The sequence below is a fragment of the Ascaphus truei genome, chromosome 3, assembly GCF_040206685.1.
Source record: "Ascaphus truei isolate aAscTru1 chromosome 3, aAscTru1.hap1, whole genome shotgun sequence".
Classification (NCBI taxonomy): domain Eukaryota; kingdom Metazoa; phylum Chordata; class Amphibia; order Anura; family Ascaphidae; genus Ascaphus; species Ascaphus truei.
Window position 1 is genome coordinate 330,694,572 of NC_134485.1, and position 25,001 is coordinate 330,719,572.

Sequence of the window (25,001 nt, forward strand, 5' to 3'; positions counted from 1 at the left end):
GCAGGCTCTGCTGGAGGGGAGAGGAGAGGAAGAGGGAGGAGAGGAGAGGAAGGGGGAGGAGAGGAGAGGAAGGGAGTGACGGCAAACAAGCTGAGGAACTTCCTTCTGGGACAGAGGAAGAGCTGCACTGTATCAATAGTCAGTCTGGCCACACCTCCCTGTTTATGGGAGAGAATCTCAGGCTTAGCTAAGTGTGTGTGTGTGTGTGTGTGTGTGTGTGTGTGTGTGTGTGTGTGTGTGTGTGTGTGTGTGTGTGTGTGTGTGTGTGTGTGTGTGTGTGTATGTATATGTGTGTGTGTGTGTATATATATATGTGTGAGAGTGAGTGGGTCTGAGAGTGAGTGGGTCTGAGAGTGAGTGGGTCTGAGTCTGATTTCCCTCCCGCCGTGTGTGTGTGTGTGTGTGTGTGTGTGTGTGTGTGTGTGTGTGTGTGTGTGTGTGTGTGTGTGTGTGTGTGTGTGTGTGTGTGTGTGTGTGCGCGCGCGCAGACACCAACCCGCAGTCAGTCATAGTCACCCACCACCCAAGAGTCAGTCAGTCACCCAAAGAGAAGCAGTTCCAGCCATCACATTAGTGGTGAGTTAATTAAATGTTTGACCAAATATAGCAGGCTAATTTTTAAGTTGATCATTTTGTATGGCCCTCGAATGATTTTATAAATATCAAAATGGCCCTTGGCAGAAAAAAGGTTCCCCACCCCTGCTTTAGAGTCAGAGATTGCTGATCTGAAGAGGAAACTTGGGGTAATGGGGGTAAAGAGGGTGGGTAATGGGGGTAAAGAGGGTGGGGGATGGGGGTAGTTGCCCCGTGGAGGGTGGGTAGGTCTCCCGTGTGTGTAGCGTTTGAGGGGGGGTTAACTCTTTAATTCTTTAATTTCCATAGCAGTTATTGATCGCTAAGGTGATTAGGGGTTACAGGTCAATTACTATTTATTTTTATTATACTGTTGGTGCCACGGAAGAGGACCAGGAGGACAAAGACGAAGATGAAGATTGCCTTCATCTTGGTAGGGTTAAATACAACATTTATTTACTATTTTTTGGCTGGCTAATGGTTTATTTTTAATAGTCCAAAGCGCTATTATCCAGATCTGGATAATAGGGTTTTTGCCCATTACTGTATGTGTTGGGGGGGGGGGGGTTCTGGGGTTAGAAGGGGTGGTTAGTAGGGTGCCCATTGATTGCCAATGTGGCTGTCTATGCCCCTGTTGAAGGCATAGGTAACCACAGTGAGAATCAATGGATAAAGTGTCTACTATATATTTTTTATATTATTGTATTTTGTATTGTATTTTATTGCACTGTATTGTATATTTGAATGGGAAAAGACGATATTTGCCATATTTGGCTAATAGCACTTTTATCGACTTACAGGGTAGGTTTCAAAAGAGGGACCTGAAAAGATCCTATGTATAGCACTCACTGTGGAATATCAATACCCTGTAAATCGATATCAGTTTTTTCCTATTGCACCCTGTTATATATGTTCAAATTATTCTAGTATTAGGTTGAGCGGCTGGGTCACTACAACTGCTTAATAGCACTTTTACCCATTCCTGTGATGGTGGTGGTAGAGGGGGTGAGTGAAGCTTGTAGTTGCCCCGGGGTGGGTGGTTAAGCCTCATAAGAGGGGCTAACCCCTTCACTACCTTAGCGGTAATAACCAATGAAGGGTTTAACTCCTCCCACAACACTCCGGAGAGGCCTAACCACCCACCCTGGGGCAACTACAAGCTTAACCCATCCCCGTTGCCACCAAAAAAGCAGTTCCTGCTATTTAACCCCATTCATTACCTTAATCACTAACCACTACGGTAATGAAGCAGGGCTATAATTTTATTTCTATTACCGAGGATTGAATACGGGGTCGGAGCTGAAATGAATGTGAGTCAGCACCGGAGATCACCCGATTCAATCCTATTTAGTAAAAAAAAAAAAAAAAATAAAAAAAAAATAAAAAAAAAAATAAAATAAAAAAAAATAAAAATAAACTCCATCATATGCAAATCGCGATTCCGATCTTGCCACCTTTTAGGTAGTGCGAACAAATGCGATTTGCATCTCGGAGCTTTGGAAATAGCAGTTGCTGGCGAATTTTTTTTGAGTTTGGGCATTTTTTGAACTATTGCACAGCTTGTCTGAACAAGAGTGCTAACGCTCATTAAAAAGCCTTTTTTCAAGTGATTTTGCCATGTTATCGAAGCTGTGTGAATAGCTACACATGCAAAATTGCTTGAAAAGTGCTGTTCACCAGAGTTAAGGCACTTACCAAAGTTTAGTGAATAGGCCCCATTATGTGCCTTGCTTCAATTTCCCCTATTCTTGGTACAATTATTAATAGTAAAATATGCTCTAATCATGTAGTTAATGCCTGAAGTACAGAGGGAATAATTTCTTCATCAGACTTTAACAGCAGTGCTGAAACTAGTAACTGTAATCATTAATGCAAAGGATAAAGCAAAATCGGCTAGCGTTTTCACACTTACCAGGGTTGATTCTCCAACCAGTCAGCCAGGAGGTGCCGCACCTTCTGGGGGAAATCGTAATACACCTTTTCAAACTTTTCAGGAGGCATTTTGGACACATAACTCCACATTGAGACTTTGGCCATTTTAACAAAAGTTGTTCCTGAAATAGAGAACAGAGCAAGTGTTACACGGAAGGCTTGGAGGCCTGCATTCCACAGCACTGTTGAGTCCTGTTCTCTCGTAGCTCAGATTTTGGGAATGACAGATTGCTATTGCTTTTGACATTAAATCAGCCCATGTTGACAGGAAAAGCCTTGATATGCTGTAGATCCCTTTAGTCTCTGTATAAATATAATAACATTAAACAGAAAACAGGTATTAAGCTCACCCCTCCCTACTGCCCTGGTTAGCAGGTATCTTTCATTTTACTGGATATGGATCCAATGCTGATCCTTCTCCCTCCTCATAGAGGTAAATGAGAATTTTAATCCTAGTACAGGTGTATTAGTACTTTATCTAGTAGTGTTAGGGACCTGTGACCAGGGTCTGCCTTGATGCGGCTCACAGGCTTACGACGCTTTGGCCAAAAGGTTAAACTAAATGACCCTTTTTCAAGAGAATATATAAGTATTGCACTGTGTATTTTTGTTATATTGGAAGTGGCATTGGGCATTTTGTGTTTTCTGTTTAATGTATCCGCCACGCGCAGTAGCACTCCTTTAAGACACTTATATACATATATATATTTTTGTGGGGGCTCAGGGGTTCTCAATGAGAGCTTCTTGGGTTTTTTTGTTTTGTTTAAATATAATGACAACAATTAAAATAATATGATTTTGTATTTATTGTAAAGTGCTGACAATGTACATAACATTCTATGTAGAATTTTGCAGGCACAATGAGTCACTCTTCCTATGTTAGTGCCTGAGGAGCAGGGATACTGTATAAAGTGGTCCGCCCAAGGACACATGGCAAACACTGTCTAAAAGGGCTCCAAATAGAAAGCCTGGATCTGACTGATGAGTACAGCAGGGAGCTGGTTAATTGCAGCTACAGATAATTAGCCAGCCTCCATCTGGCTCATTAGTCAGGTAGAAAAGCCTCCAGAGTAAACTGCAGGGGATCTTTCTAGCACTAAATTATTTATTTATAAAATGTTTTACCAGGAAGTAATACATTGAGAGTTACCTCTCGTTTTCAAGTATGTCCTGGGCATAGAGTTATGATGACAAATAATACATGGTTACAAATACATAGTTACATAAGTGAACAGGGTATACATTATATACAAGACATTGCATGCACAGTTAGAGATAATATATATTATAGGAGTATGTAACAGTTACAGACCAGATTATAATGTGAGACAGCTTTAGTTTTGAAAGAACTTAGACTGGTGGCGGCTGTGAGAGTCTCCGGTAGATTGTTCCAGTTTTGGGGTGCACGGTAAGAGAAGGAGGAGCGGCCGGATACTTTGCAGAACCTTGGGACCATGAACAGTCTTTTGGAGTCAGATCTCAGATGTTAAGTGCTGCATGTGGTAGGGGTGAGGAGCTTGCTCAGATAGACGGGTAGCTTGTCCAGAAAGTATTTGAAGGCAAGACAGGAAAGATTAACTTTGCGCCTAGACTCAAGTGATGATCAATCTAGTTCTTTGAGCATTTCGCAGTGATATGTGTTGTAGTTCCATTGGAGAACAAAACAGCATATGGAATTGTACGGAAGTATGTGCTAACAAAGAGTGGTCCCAAGGAACCAGACCTTCTATTTCAGGACATAGCAGTCACTGGAACCCACCAGAAGGTGCACCTCACGGCACCAACCCAGACCTGGACTGAGGGAAAGAGCCCGATAACAGGTACCTCTTTGGACTTTGGGTCAGAGGTTGGTAAGAGGCCTATCCTCCCAGCCCTGCATATAGGGACTGGGAAGGTTGAGTCAGCCTTTACAAAGGGATAGGCTTTTTTTGCTTATTTGTGTGCTGCCTTAAAGCTGTGTTGTTTTTGGAAGATACAGGCTAAATAAAAGTCACTGTTTATTTCACCCAATCGATGTCTCCCTGGTTGTACCTCTGTACTCATCTCCTACAAACACATTTAAAGGATAACCATCAAGTTATGTAAACTTGTGTATACATTTGTTAAGCTTCCTGCAAATGCTGCTTTTTCACAGGTACTTTTTTCCTGCAAATATTACACTGTAAGTATACATTTGTTTTCATAACTGGATTTCCATTAGTAAAGTCATACTGTGGAGAATACTTCCCCCAAATATGGCCATTCTTTTATCAGTAATGTAATAATAACAGCTCCCAAATTTGGGATAGAACACAACATATTCAGACGATAACTACTGATTGCTCATTCCTGTGTGACTGTACTATCACAAGTTGAAAAAGGTATTATTCTTAATATTATATAGTACATAAGAGTTATTTGTTGCATTTCTAGTAAGGTTTTACTGATTAGACTACAGTAGAATGAATTACTGTGATCTTATGTGATGTTGAAATTCAGGTAGGCTTATCACCTTTTGGCCAAAAATATATTTTAAAAAAATATAAAAGGATTAATTATATTGTTACATAGTTAAATAATAGACGAGGTTGAAAAAAGACATACATCCATCAAGTACAACCTATGCTAAAATTTAGACAACAAGATACTTTATCCTACATTTGTACTTACAGTATATTGATCCTGAGGAAGTCAAACAAAGAAACCCAGTGAAATATCATCTAATGATAACTCATAAGGGGAAAAATAAATTCCTTCCTGACTCCAAATATTGGCAATCGTATTACTTCCTGGATCAACATCCTTCCCATGTTTATTTATTTGGTATATCCTTGTTTACCTTTCCTTTCTAGAAAGATGGCCAACCTTTACTTGAAGATATCTATTGTATCTGCTGTGAGGAATAATCCTGACATAGTTATTAGTTCTCCCTCTCCACTTCTGTTTCCTTTGTCTGTCCATCGCAGGTGCGCTGCTGTTTCTGTCTGCTCTGGGGTTTTCTCTGTCTGTCTCCTCTTGGTTCTCCTGACTTCTGTCTCTGCCTGCCTTTATAGCTTCCAGTATTCTGTTCCTGCTTGCCTTTGTTTTATGTTCCAGGCTCCTTCTGCCCTGACCTGTTCCTGTGCGAGTCCTTGCCTATTTATTAAAAGGTCATTGCCTACTAATTGGCTTGTCCCAGACTCTTCTTGGTCCCAGTCCTGCTTCCCTGTCCCAGTCCTGATCTCCTGTTCCTCTGACTGTGGATTTCTTGTTGACGACCCCAGCCTGTGACCTGGATGATGTACCCTTGCTGCCTGCTCCGACCTTGGCCTGTGACCTGACTATGATAAACTGCCGCCTGCCTCCAACCTCTGCCTCTGACCCCCGACTATGAGTATTGCCACCTGCCCTGGGCTCCTGCCTGTGACCCCGAAGATCCTTGCCTATCCCTGCTGTTTGTGGCCACCAAGGTCCTACCCGCACGTGGAGTCTCCCTGTGACACTGCCATCACAGTCTACATTGGTAAGGAATTCCACATTTTAACTGCCCTTACTGTAAATAACCCTTTCCTTTTTGCTGGTGAAATGTCCTTTCCTCCAACGTTAAGGTATGACCCCATGTTATTTGTACTGCCTTTGGGATGAATAGTTCTTTTGAAAGCTCTGATTTGTCCCAGAATATATTTGTATATAGTTATCATATCCCCTCTTAGACACCTCTTTTCTAATGTAATCAAATCTAATTTATCTAGCTCCACATAAATCACGTTATCCATCCCCTTAATTAATTTGGTGGCTCTTCTCTGCGCTGTCTAGTTCCATAATATCTTTTCTATGGAGTTATACACAATTGTACTCCATATTCGAGGTGTGGTATTACTAATGCTTTATAGAGGGGCATAATTATATTTACTTTGCTTCCATCCATTCCCCGTTTAATGCAAGATAAGATCTTGTTTGCCTTTGCAGCTACTGCATGACTTTGGGCACTATTGCTAAGCCTGCTGTCTACAAGCACTCCTAAATCCTTCTCCATCAAGGATTCCCCCAATTTATCCCCATTTAATTTGTAAGTTGCCTGTTTATTCTTGTTTCACAAATACATAACCTTAAATGTATCTGTATTAAGGAAGGGGGACTCTTAACTGCCCACGCATGCGCAGGACGCTATTTTGAGTGCAGACGCATAATACTATGTCCCCAGGCATGCGCAGCAGAAGGGCTGATGATCAGCAGCTTCCAAGTCCCTGCGCATGCCTCCATTACGGTACCAGCACCTTGGCAAATATTTCCAAGTGCCCACGCATGCGCACTAGGACTAGGGGGGTTCTGCTTCATTTACTGACACCCTGCACATGCGCAGTGCAGTTCTAAACAGCGATTTTATAGGTGAGTTATAAGCACTAAAAACAACTGTCCAAATATAATAAAAAGCCACTTTATCATCAGAATTTGTAGTTAATTGTCTTTACTGTTGACTATGGCTATATGTGTGTTTAGGAGGTGTATTTAGGTTTATGATGCACTGTTTATGTGCAACAGCTGCTAATCATTAATGACCAATTAAGGTACTGCTAGGGTATAAAAGGTTTCAGTCCCCTCTCCCCCAGTAATAATAATTTGTCCCTGAAGAAGCTCCTTTGCTGGAGGGAAACGCGCGTTGGACGCGCAGTTGTGTCAGTCTCCTACTTGGAGCTGTTTTAATGTAGTGCCTTAAGTCTCCTGGTTTTATCTATGCAGACAGCATTAGCTTGATAAATATAACAACAGGCAGTGAGTCTGCTTTCCTGCTATACATAACACATGATATATACACAATCTGAGCCTCTTTGATGAGAAACTCTATGTCAATGGCACTGCGAGTTTCAGCCTAACTATACTGAGGGTATTGTGGATTGATTGTGTTTGTATCAGCGTCACTTTTCAAGCATATGCGTGGAGGACAGGAGAGTGAACAGAGACAGCCCCAGCGCGCGGGTCTGATCTCTCAGAACTGAGATTACCCTTCATACTTCCTATGTGATGCCCTACTCCTGTGATAGACACCAGAATCGGGGATTATTAAAGAAATTTTATATGTAAGTTACTAATTTTATTATTTGTTGCTAATACAATATCTATCTCTCATCTTGGTGCGCTTTTGTGTTTTTTCTTGTTTTGCTGATATTGGTATCACCATCGGGGTTCCGGTGGAGACCACATTTGGAGGTGGGGGAGACACCTCATAAACACAGAAGCAGCAAGAGAACTGAGAGGGACCAACACTCCAAGTTTAAAGAGCCAGAGCGCGGACTGAACTTTTCATATGCACTTAACACATAGGTGTTCGCTGCTATATATATCATTGCAGGATTGCTGAGTCTGTGACCAGTTAAAGGCTCACTGGGCAGTGAGTCTGCTTCCCTGCTATACACAATACATGATATATACACAATCTGAGCCTCTTTGCTGAGAAACTCTATGTCAATGGCACTGCGAGTTCCAGCCTAACTATACTGAGGGTATTGTGGATTGATTGTGGTTGTATCAGCGTCACTTCTCAAGCATATGCACTTAACACATAGGTGTTCGCTGCTATATATATCATTGCAGGATTGCTGAGTCTGTGACCAGTTAAAGGCTCACTGAGTAGGATACGGTTACCTACAGTCTGCATATATACTCCAGAGGGGTTAACACCCTGACTTTCAGCATCCACTGTCCTGTCAAACCCAGGAATATTACATTTGGGTTTGTACAATCATACATTCATTTGACAGGGTTGCACGTTATTGAATATTTAATTCATTTTTTAAAAAACACTTAGTACATTACGTTTGGTAATATATGTTTTAAGTAAATTTATTAAAAGTTAGATTTTATAATATGTAGGTGTGCAGTTAGTGAATTCTTTAGGGGACTCATTCATTTTGTGTTCCCCTTCCCCCTCTTTTTGCCTGTATCTGTATTAAACCTCATCTGCCATTTATCTGCCCAAGTTTCCAGTCTAGCCAACTCCTTCTGCAGAGAAATTACATCCTGCTCCGATTCTACTACCTTACACAATTTAGTGTCATCAACAAAGATGGAGAATTTGCCCTCTGTGCCAACCTCAAGGTTGTACAGTATTGAAGGCCTTTATGGTGCATTTTGAATACAGTGAAGATATACAAAAAAGTTAATTATATTTGAATTGCAGGCTCTCATGCATCAATGGGGTCTTGAGGGATGTGTTTGAGAAGACAAGAACACATGGATTATCTTGATGGGAGTACACTGCATTTGCTAAATGTGGAAAAATTGAATACTGAACTATAATTCTAATGAAGCACAAAGAACCTCACCAACACATTTCTATCAACTCGTCCTTTCTCTCTTTTTGATGCTACAGTATTGGCAGTGAAGAGGCAAGTTTAGGATGAGAAGTTCTTATACATGTGCTGTTCTGTTAATAAGAGAATTCTGTCACACTACACAAAAACAGATACAGTACATGCCAAAAATATAAAACAAGAAAGAGGGTCTCTGTTTTTAAGAGACAAAAAGTTATGACTGTTATATGTTGTCTGCATTCGTATAGCAGATTTCCCCCACATACTAAGCTCAAGAACATTCTGCAGAGAAGATTTTAATATAAAGGAGGCTACTTTCCAAATTATATATTTTGCGTGAGCAGATGTTCTTATAAGGGGGCTGGGTGCATGACAAATATTTAGCTCAAGGAAAGGTACATGTCTAAGAGGAGGAGATGTCTCTTAAATGGGGCTGTGTTTTCAATGTGTTCTTTCCCCATAGAAAATAATGGTTTAGGGCAGAGGGAAATCTTTTTTTATTTTATTTTTTTTAACCTTTTTTATTGGGTTTACAAACATTAAACAACATTACAATACAGGAAAAATAATAATAATAATAATAATAATAATAATAATAATAATAATAATAATAATAAACAAATTACAAGAAACACAGAAAAACATACTTTTACACAAAATTATTTTTAGCCTTGCTCATCATACTTATAATTTCAAAATTCAACACATTAACACAAATAATAATAAAAAGAAAAAACACATAATACCATTTTCAAAGATTAACATCAAAGCTATCACCACACAGCCTCCTAACGGAATCTGGCATAAGATTCCTCATTCACCATCTTCCCCAACCACAATATACCATCATATTTCCTCAAGGGCGAAATTATCTGTGACCCATCGCAATCAGTCTGAGGAGACCCCAAGAGGTGCTGTATGCTCAAATGTCTGCATGATTGAATCCCTATCTTGTTGGCGACATAGTATCAATAAACTTTTCCCATTTTTGAAAAAGATTCTCGGTTCTTAATTCTTTATTTGTCTCAGGTTCTAATTTTTCCATCACCATCAATATATTCAGATAATCGTTTAAAATATCTAAAGTTGGGGGTTCCGTCACTGTTTTCCTTGCTGCAAGCAAGATAATCTCTGTTAGCCGTAAGACATTGTTCCTTACATTAACTTCTTTCCAACTGTCTATATTTCCAAACAGTAAGGCTAAGGGCTCTTTTATTGTAGTTAACCCAATAACTTCTTGTATATACTGCAGAACTTTATCCCCAAAATCAGAAATAACCAGACAATCCCACAAACACTGTTTTAAATCTGCTCTTTCCTGGGAGCACTTTGGGCACTTATTTTTAGATTTCTCGATCCCTTTATAATCTATATCAAAAGCATAAAAGGCCCTATGCAGTATCTTATATTGCATCTCTGTCCACTCCTCCAAAATTATAATTTTCTTAACCCTAGTTAACCCTTCGAGTAACAGATCAACTCCTTAAATTCCTGGGAGAACTTTTTCCCATCTAGTGAACATTTTTCTTAGATCCTTCCCATAATCCTTGTCCCTAATCCAATCATATAAATCTGAGATGGAATATTTGGTACTACTGTATTAGCATCCTTAAAAAAGGCATCAAAAACATCTATTCCCAATAGAGCTTTCCATACTCTTGTAATAATGCATTACTTGTATATAAGGGAAGTGATGTGTTCAAGGCAATCCCATTTGTTCTTTCAGTTCTGGAACGTCAAGAACCTACCATTGTTCACCTTTACCAACTGGCCTAGAGTTCTTTTCAGATATGGAAAGTCAAGGGGATTAGAAGTTTGCATCCTTCCTGGGAGAAACCTTAAATTCTCTTTTATAGTTAAACATTTTGAGCAAGTATATGAAAGCCCAAATTGTTTTCTCAATATTCTCCAAGTAGCCCATGTATCCTTAATTAGCGGGTTTCCTTTGGCTTCTATTGGTATTTCTCTCCATTTTATATATAAAATCCCTGGGAGACTCTTGGGATACCAACTGCTCCTCTAATTCTAGGCATGAGTAATAGCTCTTTCCAGTTATCCAATCTCCTACAGGTCTTGCTACACAGGCCAGATTATATTTTCTAAGATTAGGCAAACTAAGCCCCCCCCCCATTCTTTCTTCAGACATAATTTATTAATAGCGATTCTATTTCTCCCTTTCCTCCAGATAAGCCTAGAAATTGCTTTATTTAGAAGTTTAACATTGGAGTGTTTAAATAATATTGGTAACATCCGTAGAGGGCAAATTAATCTTGTGAAACTGATCATTTTTGCCATCTAACATCTGCAGGACAAATTAAGTGGTACATTTTGCCACCCCTCTAATTCTGTGATTATTTTAGGGATAATTGCCCTGAAATTATTTTTGTAAAGATATTTACCCTCCGGATCAATATAAATTCCTAAATATTTAAGTGGTTTCCTAGTTACCTTAAATGGGCATTTTCCTTCCCATTTCATATTGTTTTTACTTGATAGGATTAGTATTTCAGTTTTAGCTGCATTCACCTAAAAACCCAAAAACTTTCCAAACTCTTCAAATACCTGCCATTCTTTCTATTGCCTCTTCTGGACTTGACACAAACAACAATAAAGATCAGCGAATAAGGCTATTTTAGTTTTCTTTTCTACTATCTTGATCCCTTTAAACTCAGTCATATTTCTAAAATATTCAGCAAGCGGTTCAACCGCAATATTAAAAAGTAGGGGGGATAAAGGGCAGCCCTGCCTTGTTCCTCTGAAAAGTCCTATCACCTGTGATAGTAAGCCTGCTGCCATTATTTTTGCTTTGGGGTCTTTATACATTGCTCTGATCACACCAAGAAAGGTTCCTATAATACCCATTTCCCCCAGACCATTCATTAGATATTCCCACCCCACATTATCAAAAGCTTTTTCGGCATCCACTGATATTATTATATTATCTTTATTGCTTTGTGTATTTGTTTTTGTCCAGTGTATAGCTGTTATAACCTTTCTGATATGTTTAACAGAGGCTCTGCCCTTTACAAAGCCCGTCTAATCTGCATGTATTAATTTAGGTAGGACTGTAGCAAGTCTTTTGGCCAATATTTTTGATAGTATATTTGCGTCCTGGTTCAAAAGAGAGATTGGTCTAAAGGATTCTGGGTTCAAAGGGTCTCTACCTTCTTTATGAATTATTCTTACAAAGGCAGGATTACCCGTCTACAGTATATATTCTTCTTTGTCTGGAATTTCTTTGAACACTTCTCTTAGGGGGGGGGGGCAATTTCATCAATAAGCATTTTATAAAACTCCTGTGAATCCGTCTGGGCCTGGCACTTTCCCATTTCTAAGAGTTTGAAGAAATAGAAAATTCTATTAAATCGTTATAGGAGCATTTAACATCAACTGCTCTTCTCTGTCTAATTTAGGGAGCTTAATTTTTCCCAGAAAACCACACTGTGCATCTTCATCTATACTGCTTTTACTATATACATTTTGGTAGAAACTTGGAAAAAGCCTTATTTATCTCTCTGGGATTAGTGGTGATATCTCCCGATATTTCCCTTATACTCAGAATCTGGGTTGACTTCATAGGTTTTCTAGCCGTATTGCCCAACAGTTTCCCTGCTTTATTTCCAAACTTGTAAAAGTTTAGATCTCTAAACTGCATTTTCTTTTGTTCTTTTCTATGTAGCCATGTTGACCATGTTGTCTCTAATATAATTGTCTCTGTTATCTGTAGTGGGATTTAGTTTAAAAAGCACAGAATCTATTATTTAACTCTTTGCTAGCCTTAGAGAACTCCACATCAATCTCCTTCCTTCTCTTACATATATATGCAATTATTTTCCCTCTTAAAACTGCCTTCCCAGTTTCCCACAATTAATTTCCTGCGTTGCATTGCATTAGTTGCATTAGTTTCCTTAAAATAAAACCAATTATTTCGAAGAAATGCTTTAAATTCTTTGTTATTATACAAGTAAATAGGAAATCTCCATATTCTATCCTCATGCGCTCTTTGTCCCATATTAACCTCCACCCATACTGGGGCATGATCCGAGATGATTATATCTTCTATTTTAGTATCTGTGACCTTCTCCATTACGTGACTATTGGCAAAAATATAATGTATTCTGGAGAATGAATAATGTGGGTGTGAGAAAAAAAGTGTATTCTCTTTCCTAAGGGTTTAACATTCGCCAGCAGTCTTCCAGAACCAAAATATCCTTAAACCCCCATGTGCCTTTTTGCACCAGTTTTAACCTTGATTTCCCCTAAATCTGAACTGATTTATCAATAAATGGATCCATTACCAAATTAAAATCCCCCCTCCTGTCAAATTACTGTCTTTTCCAGCGAGTATAGTATCAGTCACAGTTTGGACAAAATTTTGATCATATTCATTTGGGCCATAGACATTAAAAAGACATAATTCCTCATTATATATTCTGACAAGGCATTGTGCCACTCTCCCCTCCACATCCCCTCCAGTGGAGATAACTTAGTATGGCAAAGATGTGTTAATTAAGATTGCTACTCCTCCTTTTTTCCCTACTGCTGGGGAATGTATACATTTACCCACCCAGCCTCTCCTAAGTTTTTCACGTTCTGTCACATCTAGATGAGTTTCCTGGATTAATGCAACTTCGGCTTTAAGACGCTTAGGGTGCTTCAGAATTTTTTTTTTTTTTAATAGGGGAATTGATTCCTTTAAGATTCCATGAAATAATTATTTTAGGGAACTTACACTCACAAAGGATATGCAGGATGTGCAGTATCCAGTGCAGCTATTCATAATAGCAGTGGAGCTATTCATAATTCTTAGCGGAGTGGAGAGACCGTGTGGATAAACAGCCAAGTGTGGCATGTAAATGTAGCCATGCTGTAAAATGGACTGCAGTTTCCTCTCCTGCTGGCAGTAAGGCCTGGTAAGTAACAGGGATGCCAGCAGTAATCATGGAGGTTTGCCCTCACACCCTGGTGAGGTGCCCTATGTGTGGATGGGAGTGGCTACATACTCTGAGTCCACCATTAGTGACATCAGAGATGTGCCCGCCCCCTGGAGATAGACGGCACAGCACTGTTCAAAGTTAGTGTGTTGGAGTAAGGAGCAGGTCTGCGTTGAGACCTGGAAGCAGGAGGTCACTAGTGCTGTAACTAGTGGCCTTAGTATATTTCAATCAGCAACAAGCTGTGCACACCATACTGTCTCCAGGGACCTGGCACAGGGGTGATCTCCCTGAGGGGAGAGGGGATCCCACTCCATTGGGAGGGTGTACCTTTGAAAGGAGTACACGGCGCAATGTGTGGCTAAGTGACTTACTGCGAGGGGCAGCTAGCCCACATCAAGCAATAAAGAATGACCTTGAATAAAGACACTTCACTGTGTGAGTCTGGAATTACTCAACAGGGGAAGGCACCACAGAGAAGGAGTTCCTCATCAGAACCATCTCCTTGCGGACGCAGAGATCCTGATGAGGTGGAGGCGCTGCACTGGATATAGGTAGGACTCACGCACACTACCTCAGCTGCCTGTCTGGGTTGGCAATCCCCACACAACATCATGCGGGAGACTCAGGAGTCCTGTTGCCAACAGGTGCACCACCAGACACGACCATGTAATGGGGACTGGTTAGACCACAGGGGCCAATGTGAGATTGGGTGGGTCAGGCTAGGCCAGAAAAACCGTTACATAAAAAACATAACAAAAAGAACAAAAAAACACAAAACTAACCCCAAAAAAACCACAACAAATAACAGATCTTAACATATGCTGATTTCCATTTTTTCCATAAGTACAAATTCTATCCAGTTTTACTTTCGCTTCAGCTCCCCCCAGCCCCGCCCTTCTACTTATTAAACAATACAGTGCATCCGTCTAATCTAATTCTAACACCTGAGCTTCTAGCACATTAAACTATTTATAATTATATTATAGCAACTTGCTATATTTGCAATCGTTTCTTGCAAAATTAACCCTACAAATATTGAACATACATATCTGCACGGTTAAAATCTACAGAGTCTCAAACTATATAGGAGCAGTTGGAGAAATCAGCCCCCATATATACCCCTTATAACAAAAAGACCCATAATTAAGGGGGCTATGCACTAAACTCCGATAAGTCACTTTTAGACCGCAAAGTGCTCTTCGATCGTGATTTTTGGCTCAACCCGATGCACTAAGCAACGCAAACAGGCACTTTGCGGTCTAAAAATGACTTTTTTCATTAAATTTTTCTAAGTCCAACTTTGCTCGATCTCAACCCTGTTTGCGTGAAATTCTGCCCTTAAGCGGGATGCACTAAGCAAGGCAACCTTAGCAAACGCGAAAGTTGCGTTGATCAGAACACGCCAGGTCAGAGTAAATGCAAAAAAATCTGGACTTAGAAAAAATTCTTGCTTTTTATTTTTGCATGCGCAAAACCAATACAGCAGGCCGGCGGGTGACCCCGGCTGACTCCGCGGGGGTCCCGACGGAGCCCGGGGGTCACGCGGATGTGTCCAGCTGACCCCGCGGGTGTCCGGGGGTCCCCGGCTCACCAAGAGGGGGTCCCTGCAGGAGTCCCGGGGTACCCGCGGGCCTGCGGTACCAATGTTGCACCTTCAAAAATAATAAACAAGAATTATAACTAAATACACCCCCCTAACACATACTATACAGTAATGGCCAATATTACTATTATCCACATATGGATAATAATGCATTTGGCCATTTTAAATACATATAACATTCAATAAATACAGTCAAAACATATTTCACTTACCCTTTACAGGCACCCCCGATGAAGGCCGTCTTCATCCTCATCTTCATTCTGCCCATGCCCCTACGGTGCTGCAAAACATGCACAACAATTATAAAGCCAATGTAATGTCCCCTAACCCCTTAATCACCATAGCGGTTATTAACCGCTACAGTCATTAAGGGGTTAACCCACCCTCACCCACCACTCGGGAGGCCTACATACCCCCCCACACTAACCCCCCACCCCGTGAGGCCTAACCACCCTCACCCACTACCCACAAGGTAGGCCTACCCACATACCCTTGGGGCCAATACACCCCCCCCCCCCAACACATACAGTACAATAATGTGCAAAATAACTATTATCCAGATATGGATAATATATTATTTGCCCATTATGAAACACATAAAACATGCATAAATCAAAACATGAATTTTTAATCTTAAAATCACCACATTGCATGTTAAAATAAATCCAGCATCTATTGTAAATAGAAGCCAACAAATCAGCAGCTCCACAAATGTATATGAAATGTCACACAATTGCATAGAGTGTGTACATGATGCAATTAATCTGTGCATCATGTAACACTATGCAAAATATATGTAACAATAAAATACACTATGAACAATGTCCCCTAACCACCAATGCCATCATGAAAATCAATTAGAAACTAACCAACATCAATACAATTAGCATCAATCAATTAATCCATTTCCTCAAACAATTAAAATACAATACAAATGAATTATACAATTCCCTATTCAATTGCTAAAGCCAAACCAATGCCAAAACAAATCTAATTTAAAGTAACCACTATCATTCTAATCTAAGTACCATAAAGTAGCCATTACCAAAATACAAATGACATTATTCACAACAATGACAAAATAAAGATGCTAAATACATTATCCATACATGAAAAGAACCTAAACATGAGCCAAACAATCAATTATTATCCCTGTATGTCTATCCATACAGATAGATAAACATAACATACAGGGGCAATTATACAGCATAAAATACAATGCATTTACATACAAAATTCACATACAATACACCCATTCAGTGTCCGTGAATGTATTATATACATAGATACATTAACGTGCATTTAATGGGAGTAAAAAAATAAAAGGCATGAATGAAAAATCATAAAAACCTGTAAAAGTAAAAATAATAAACTTTTCTTTTGTTTACTCACCATTAGATGTCCACTCTCCGAAATCCAAGCAACCCGGAAGCACAGCAACCAATCCACAGGTAAGCCATAAAATAAAAAACCATAACAAATCCACGTCTGTGTCTTCTTTCTTCTTTGGGGTCTTCTGGAGTCTTCTGGGGTCTTCTTCCGTCTTCTTACGCCACGCCCTTCTTCTCTTCTTAGGAGGGGAGATGTTCCCTCCTCGGCGACTAGCTTCAAAATGAGGCGACATAGGCTTTTATAGGCATATGACGTCACATTTTGGTCAAATGTTTCCCACGATCCTGATTGGGCCGTGAAAAACATCTGATTTGGCCGATGAAAAAAAAATGATGATGTCATTTAAAAGCAATGAAAGCACAGCCAATCAGAATGGCTTTGCTTCAATTGCCTTTAAGATGACGTTATTAAAAGAAACATGGCCGGTCTCACATGGTACAGTAGCCAATCAGAGCGTGGGAAATACATCCCATCTCTGATTTGGCTCTAGTAGACCATGTGACAGAGGCTTGGGGGAGAACGGATGTGACGTCTTTGAAAGCCTGTCACATGGTACTAGTGCCAATCAGAGTTGGGATGTATTTCCTACGCTCTGATTGGCTACTGTACTATGTGAGATCGGCCATGTTTCTTTTAATGACGTCATCTTAAAGGCAATTGAAGCAAAGCCATTCTGATTGGCTGTGCTTTCATTGCCTTTAAATGACGTCATCATTTTTTTTTTCATCGGCCAAATCACATGTTTTTCACGGCCCAATCAGGACTGTGGGAAACATTTGACCAAAATGTGACGTCATAGGCCTATAAAAGCCTATGTCGCCTCTTTTTGAAGCTAGTCGCCGAGGAGGGAACATCTCCCCTCCTAAGAAGAGAAGAAGGGCATGGCGTAAGAAGACGGAAGAAGACGGAAGAAGATGGAAGAAGACCCCAGAAGACCCCAAAGAAGAAAGAAGACACAGATGTGGATTTGTTAGGGTTTTTTATTTTATGGCTTACCTGTGGATTGGTTCCATTGCTTCCGGGTCGCTTGGATTTCGGAGAGTGGGCATCTAATGGTGAGTAAACAAAAGAAAAGTTTATTATTTTTACCTTTACAGGTTTTTATGATTTTTCATTCATGTCTTTTATTTTTTCACTCCCATTTAATGCCCGTTAATGTATCTATGTATATAATACATTCACGGACACTGAATGGGTGTATTGTATGTGAATTTTGTATGTAAATGCATTGTATTTTATGCTGTATTATTGCCCCTGTACACTACCGACACACTTTATTGAAGTGTGGTCGGTACCGCAAGCCGGGAAATCTCCCGGCTTGCTAGTGGCCGCCCCTCGGCGTGCCGCGCGTCATAGACGCGCGGTCACGCGTCATCGGGAGCGTGCGCCCCCTGCACGCGTGTCCAGGGGCTCCCCGAGGGAGCCCTGGAATCCCGAGATCGCGGGACAGAGGCACGGGGTTCCGGGGGACCCGGCGGACCCGGCAGCGGTAGGGAGAGCGCCCCGATCGGAGGGCGCTCTTCCGCTGCTTCGGCGCGCGCCCGTCACACTCGGGCGCGCGCCAGGCTACTGCTGCGGCACAGAACGGGCAAATGCTCGAATAAACTGTGCCGCAGCAGTATGTTATGTTTATCTATCTGTATGGATAGACATACAGGGATAATAATTGATTGTTTGGCTCATGTTTAGGTTCTTTTCATGTATGGATAATGTATTTAGCATCTTTATTTTGTCATTGTTGTGAATAATGTAATTTGTATTTAGGTAATGGCTTCTTTATGGTACTTAGATTAGAATGATGGTGGTTACTTTAAATTAGATTTGTTTTGGCAATGGTTTGGCTTTAGCAATTGAATAGGGAATTGTATAATTCATTTGTATTGTATAGGGAATTGTATAATTCATTTGTATTGTATTTTAATTGTTTGAGGAAATGGATTAATTGATTGATGCTAATTGTATTGATGTTGGTTAGTTTCTAATTGATTTACATGATGGCATTGGTGGTTAGGGGACATTGTTCATAGTGTATTTTATTGTTACATATATTTTGCATAGTGTTACATGATGCACAGATTAATTGCATCATGTACACACTCTATGCAATTGTGTGACATTTCATATACATTTGTGGAGCTGCTGATTTGTTGGCTTCTATTTACAATAGATGCTGGATTTATTTTAACATGCAATGTGGTGATTTTAAGATTAAAAATTCATGTTTTGATTTATGCATGTTTTATGTGTTTCATAATGGGCAAATAATATATTATCCATATCTGGATAATAGTTATTTTGCACATTATTGTACTGTATGTGTTGGGGGGGGGTGTATTGGCCCCAAGGGTATGTGTGTAGGCCTCCCTTGTGGGTAGTGGGTGAGGGTGGTTAGGCCTCACGGGGTGGGGGGTTAGTGTGGGAGGGTATGTAGGCCTCCCGAGTGGTGGGTGAGGGTGGGTTAACCCCTTAATGACTGTAGCGGTTAATAACCGCTATGGTGATTAAGGGGTTAGGGGACATAACATTGGCTATTGTAATTGTTGTGCATGTTTTGCAGCACCGTAGGAGCATGGGCAGAATGAAGATGAGGATGAAGATGGCCTTCATCGTGGGTGCCTGTAAAACGCAAGTGTAAAATGTTGTTATTGTATTTATTGTCATTTATATGTATTTTAAATGGGCAAATGCATTATTATCCATATGTGGATAATAGTAATTTTGCCCATTACAGTACTGTACTGTATGTGTTAGGGGGCGAGGGAAAGGGTGTTGTTTATTGGGGGCAATTGTCCCCAATAAACATGCTAATGTGCCTTAACCCCTTCATTGCCTTAGCGGCTATCCGCTAAGGTAATGAAGTAGCATTAATGTATTTTTATTAATAGTGTGCAGGAGCAGGGGGTCCCCTGAGCTGAACCGCATTGATTTCTGCCTCAGAGACCCCCTGCTTCCCGAGTTACAGGCCCCGGTTTGGGGCATCGGTGCCAGTGCGGACGCCATCTTCATAGAGCCCACGTCGCATCTTGGATGCTATAAAGATGGCGGTGGCACTGGCACCCGATGCCCCATGCCGGGGCCTGTAACTCGGGAAGCAGGGGGTCTCTGAGGCAGAAATCAATGCGGTTCAGCTCAGGGGACCCCCTGCTGCCGCACACTTTTATTTAAAATACATTACTGCTGCTTCATTACCATAGCGGAGAGCCGCTACGGTAATGAATTATTGTTTATTGTTATGTGTGTTTTAATACTAGTGTAGATGTGCAGGGGGTCTCCTGAGCTGAACCGCATTTGTTTCAGGTCCGAGGACCCCCTACTTCAGGAGATACAGGCCCTTTTATGGGGTGCCGGTATCCCCTGCAGAATGTAAATAACCCGGTCACGTGACGCGGGAGCTTTAAAGTGCAGGGGATACCGGCACCCCATAACGGGGCCTGTAACTCCTGAAGTAGGGGGTCCTCAGACCTGAAACCAATGCGGTTCAGCTTGGGAGACCCCCTGCTCATGTACATTATTATTAAAATGTTTTTATTTAGTGTACGATCGCCTGTAACAGTCTTGCATGGAGATAGCAAATGTTACACGCAGGTTTTTTTTCTATCAGCTAGCGAACGGAAAGGTTCAGAACGCTAGCAGGGGGATAAAAAGCAACACGTGCGCTGTGGGTGTTCTGAGCTATTTTGAGCAGGTACGTTAAAAAATGGCCTCAAGGCCTTAGAGCATCGCGTCCCCGGCTTCACTTTTTAACGAACCTGCTTTTTGGCCAAATCAGAACGCAAAGCCATTGAGCTTAGTGCATAGCCCCCTATGTCTTGATACTTAAACAAAGTATCTTCTGCTGCAATCAGCTCTGCGTCGTATCCTCACTGCCATCTCTTTATCCGGTTGGTGAATGTCGATCCTGCAAAAGCCTTTGATCACGCTTCACTCGCCTGTCTTCAATATCTTTGTGGTGCTCACGAGTGTACTTTTCAGCTTCCCTGGCCTCAGGGGATATTTATACTCCATTCGCTGTGAAAAGTCACAGAGTGGCTGGAAACCCCAAAGTAAATCTCTTGTTTTGTTGAAACAAAGAGCAACACAGTTTTCCAAACTCTCTCCTTTTGTTAGAGACTGCCACCGAATAGCCCTGGAAAATTAATATCTTGGATCCCTCGTATGCAATTCCTCCTGAGTCCTTGTATGCTCGCAGAAGTCTATTTTTTTCACTAAAGTCCAGCAATTTAGCCATCACTGCTCGTTATTTATGTTGGTCTTTCTTCTTGATATTTTGCTGGACCCATCCTATGGGCTCTTCCTACTTTGATGGTCTCCAGATCCAAAGGTAACCCCAAAATCTCCAGGAGCCATTTTGAACAGAAATCCATAAGTTTATATGGTTTTACAGACTCCGGTATCCCAATAATTCTTATATTGCTCCTCCTGGATCTATTCTCAAGATCTACCTTTTCCTCCAAGGCTTGAATTTTCTTTTTTAGTTCCTGGACTTCTGACTGAGTTTCTCCCAGATCATCATGCAAATCTCCCACTCTGGTCCCCACTTCCCCCAATCTTACATTTTGCAAGGAGAGTTCATCTTTAAAATCTTCAAGGGACTTTTGCAGGGAGTCAAACCTTTTATTTACTGCAGACATTAACTCTCTTGCAAGCGCTTTAGCCATAGCAGCATATTCAGAGTCTGTCTCTTTAAGGACTGTATCCTGTTGTTCCTCTCTGTCTCCCTGCTGCCTTGTAACTCTTGTGACAGGGGGCATTTAGGAGATTCTGTTTTCTTCTCACTTTTCTCAGCTCTCTTCTGCTTAGCTGTTTCAGACGATTTGCTTCCCAGACAGGTGGCCATGGTGCTCCATGGTCTGTACTGTGGATCAGTTTTTTTTTTCTCTTTTTTATTGATTTTTTCCAGCGAGATTTTGCTTTGCAGAGCAAAGCTCACTGGAGCTCAGAAACCTGTGTCTATCCTCACTGGTGCCAAGCCAGAAAGAACCGTGAAATCTTCTTATAAGATAAATATGCTGATAGTAAAGTCAAACCGCGCTCTTGCTTCCTAACAGGATCTTGAAGTAGATCAACTCTTCCCTCTTGTAGCTGATGTGATGTGAAGGCACCCCTTTTCCACAGATCCCATCGTAGGATGACTCCAAACGCCGGGTGTCAACAGGAAATGGAACACAAGAGCGCACCAAGGGTCAAGATTTAATAAAAACAATTTGATAATAACAAGTAAAAACTTACATATAAGGATATATAAGTCCAGTAGAGCAGTGCAGGGGCAACAGTCCTGGTGGTGTCCTGGGCGCAGGGGGATGGTGCTGAGGCTTACTAGTCAGTCCCGCGCGCTGGGGCTGCCGGGCTCGGCACCACGTTGTTCTTCCTTCCGGGTTGCGGCTTCTCGCAGGACCCGTGAATACTAGCCCGCCTCAAACGCCGGTTTTCCATTAGTTTTTCATTGTTCACTGTTTTATTGTGCAATTTTTATTTAATTAGCCATTGTTTTGCCATCTATTTCCCATGTTCCAATTCCCCCCCCCCTCCCCAGGGCCTTCCTCCCTGCCACTTATTTCTCCCTTGTCTCTCCCCTCTTCCTCCCCCCCCCCCCCGGTCTGTGCCTCCACCTTCCCCTTCCCTTATCAGACGAATTATGGATGTACCCCACACCAGTCAATTTTTACAATGTATTAATAATAGGTATAGAAAAACAGAGATACTAAACAAACTGTTTTCTGATAAACCCCTCATTGAGGAAAATGTGCCTAATCTCTCCGACCAAATTGATAGTTTGCACAAATTAATTGAGAAACTCGGTCATGGTTGGACATGGTCACACTAGAAGAGTATGCCAGGTGTGGCCGTATCCCCAGAGGCTTAAGATTCCGGAAAAAACCTACATATGCTGCTGACAATGATGAATTTGTAAAGGAGTGGGAAAGACTCCTTGATCATTGCTCATTTGAATTGATCAGATTATTGGTCTTGGAGAGAAAGAAAGAACTAACAGATCTTGACTCCAAGATCACTTAGATCAAAAATGAGATTTTATCAATGTCTTGCTTAGATCAATTACCACAACTCACAGAAGACATGTGTTCTAAATTGAAGAAGTTTGAAAATCAGATATTAGCGTCTAAAAATAGAAAATTCTTAAGGGATAAACTTGATTATTCTCTAAACCAACAGAGATCATGGGACAACTCAAGAGATAAGAAACTTCAGGAAGGAGTAGATGCTTCACATAACCCTAAGATGCCTGTTCCTACTCCTAAATTAGACCATGTAAGTAATAACCCTCATAAACCCCATAAATATTACAAACATCCGCCTAGAACACCTAGAGATTCCAATCAATATCATACCAATCCACATTCTTTCCCTCCCTATGACCAACCAAACAGACCCACGCCTAAACATTATAGGGAAAATACTTCATATAAACCCCCATGGGGTCATCCTACGGGACCCCCCACTCATTGGAAATATCAAAAATCCAAAAATAACAAACACTATCAGAAGTACCACTATACACGTGATCACAACCCTAGAGAACCCCCTTGGGACTCAAGGAGTACAGTGACACAGCAACAACAAAAAACATCCCCCTGCGCCCAGGACACCACCAGGACTGTTGCCCCTGCACTGCTCTACTGGACTTATATATCCTTATATGTAAGTTTTTACTTGTTATTATCAAATTGTTTTTATTAAATCTTGACCCTTGGTGCGCTCTTGTGTTCCATTAAATATGCTGATAATATGGGTTTATTCTATATAATAAAAAGTTAAAACACAGACCTTTCTGATAGGAATAAACTGTAGTGTGGTGTGTAGCCTCCTTTTGGATGGCACATTGTTTTCTAAAAGGAGTTATCTGCCATAGGGGTTAACTGTGAGGGTTCAGCCCTCTCCCTTCTACCCTGTGACCAGTGATGTCACCATAGGAACCCCGGAGGCTATATATAGCCCCACCCTTTGTTCTGGAAGCAGTTTCATCAGAGTTCGGACTGGGGGCCTCACTGTACGTCCTGTATATAAGTTTCTATGTAGCTGCATAGTCTGCAGCTAGCTTTGTCATAGACTGTTACTGTTTATTGTTTTCTAGTTTAATAAGATGCCGATCATTAGCCATTGCTTGTTGCAGGATCAGGAGGAAGCCTACGCCTAGAAAGGATCTCCTGTTTGCACCAATCTATAAGATTACCAATCACCCAAAATCTAAAAACGCACTACAATAGTCATGTGTGCAACAGGCTGTGTGTGTTATAAGAGAGCCGTTTAATACATTTGATATCATTGTTTGAGCTCTAGTACCACTAATATATAATGTATTTATATAAAACAGTTTGTGTGCACTCTAGTACACTAGGGGGCCTATTCACTAAACTTCGATAAGTGACTTAACACTTGTTAAGTGCACTTTCCAAGCAATTTTGCATGTGCAGCTATTCACAAAGCTTCAATAACATGGCAAAATCGCTTGTAAATGACTTTTTAAACTAACGTTATCACTCTTGCTCTGGCAAGCCGTGCAGTAGCTCAAAAAAGGCTGAAACTCACATTTTTTGCCAGTAACCACTATTCACAAAGCTCTGAGATGCAAATAATGGGTTAAACGCTTGCTTTTGTTCCTGCTACCTAAAAGGTGACAAGATATGAATTGCAATGTCTCTACAGGGCCTGAAACAGGGTTTTTGCGTGGTAGAGGCATCGGTATCAGTTGTATATATGTCCCCTCAAATCTCCCTCCAAATAAATTAGGGAGACATGCCAGTGCTGAAAAAAAATTAATATACCAGAGGTACCATGGGAGATATGCTAATGTCTATACAAAGTATATTTAAATGAGTCACATATCTTAAAATATACCCTTAAGACCAATCAGTTGAAAGACCCTTGTGATAAAGGGGATACCAGTGTCAGACACAACAGGATTAGAACACACAATTTCTGCTATTTAGAGTAGCAGTTCTAGCGTTGAACTAACCCAGATACTGGGACGTTCTACTGTAACATGTGACATTCTTTCCTAAATTGGCAAACATTTGGTGTTCCTGTTATAATTCTGTAACAATCCTGATTGTGTGCCTAACATAATGGCCGCCTTTCAGTTTAAATCAATCCTTTAGTCAGTAAATCAGCAGCTCCAATATATCCTTCTATTACTAAAGTAACTCTATTGTTACAGTTTAGAGCTCAAACTGCTGGGAACATAGGCAACAAATTATCACAAACAGGAAAGTCTTGCAAAGATCTTGTACTGTTGGGGAGGTGGGCTAAAGCCTGATATAGAAATCAAAAGATGCTTTA

The 25,001-nt window shown here is 40.9% G+C and overlaps 1 protein-coding gene across 9 annotated transcripts in view; it reads right to left on the minus strand.

Annotated features, from left to right (window-relative positions):
- STAT6 (signal transducer and activator of transcription 6) overlaps nucleotides 1-25,001 on the minus strand; it is a 206,826-nt gene that overhangs the window by 107,315 nt on the left and 74,510 nt on the right. For all 9 annotated transcript variants that reach the window (XM_075591487.1, XM_075591486.1, XM_075591488.1 and 6 more), the window contains one exon: nucleotides 2,486-2,627. In XM_075591487.1, coding sequence (XP_075447602.1) covers nucleotides 2,486-2,610 — 125 coding nt within the window. In that variant the 5' untranslated portion in view covers nucleotides 2,611-2,627. The remainder of the gene's footprint in view (nucleotides 1-2,485; nucleotides 2,628-25,001) is intronic.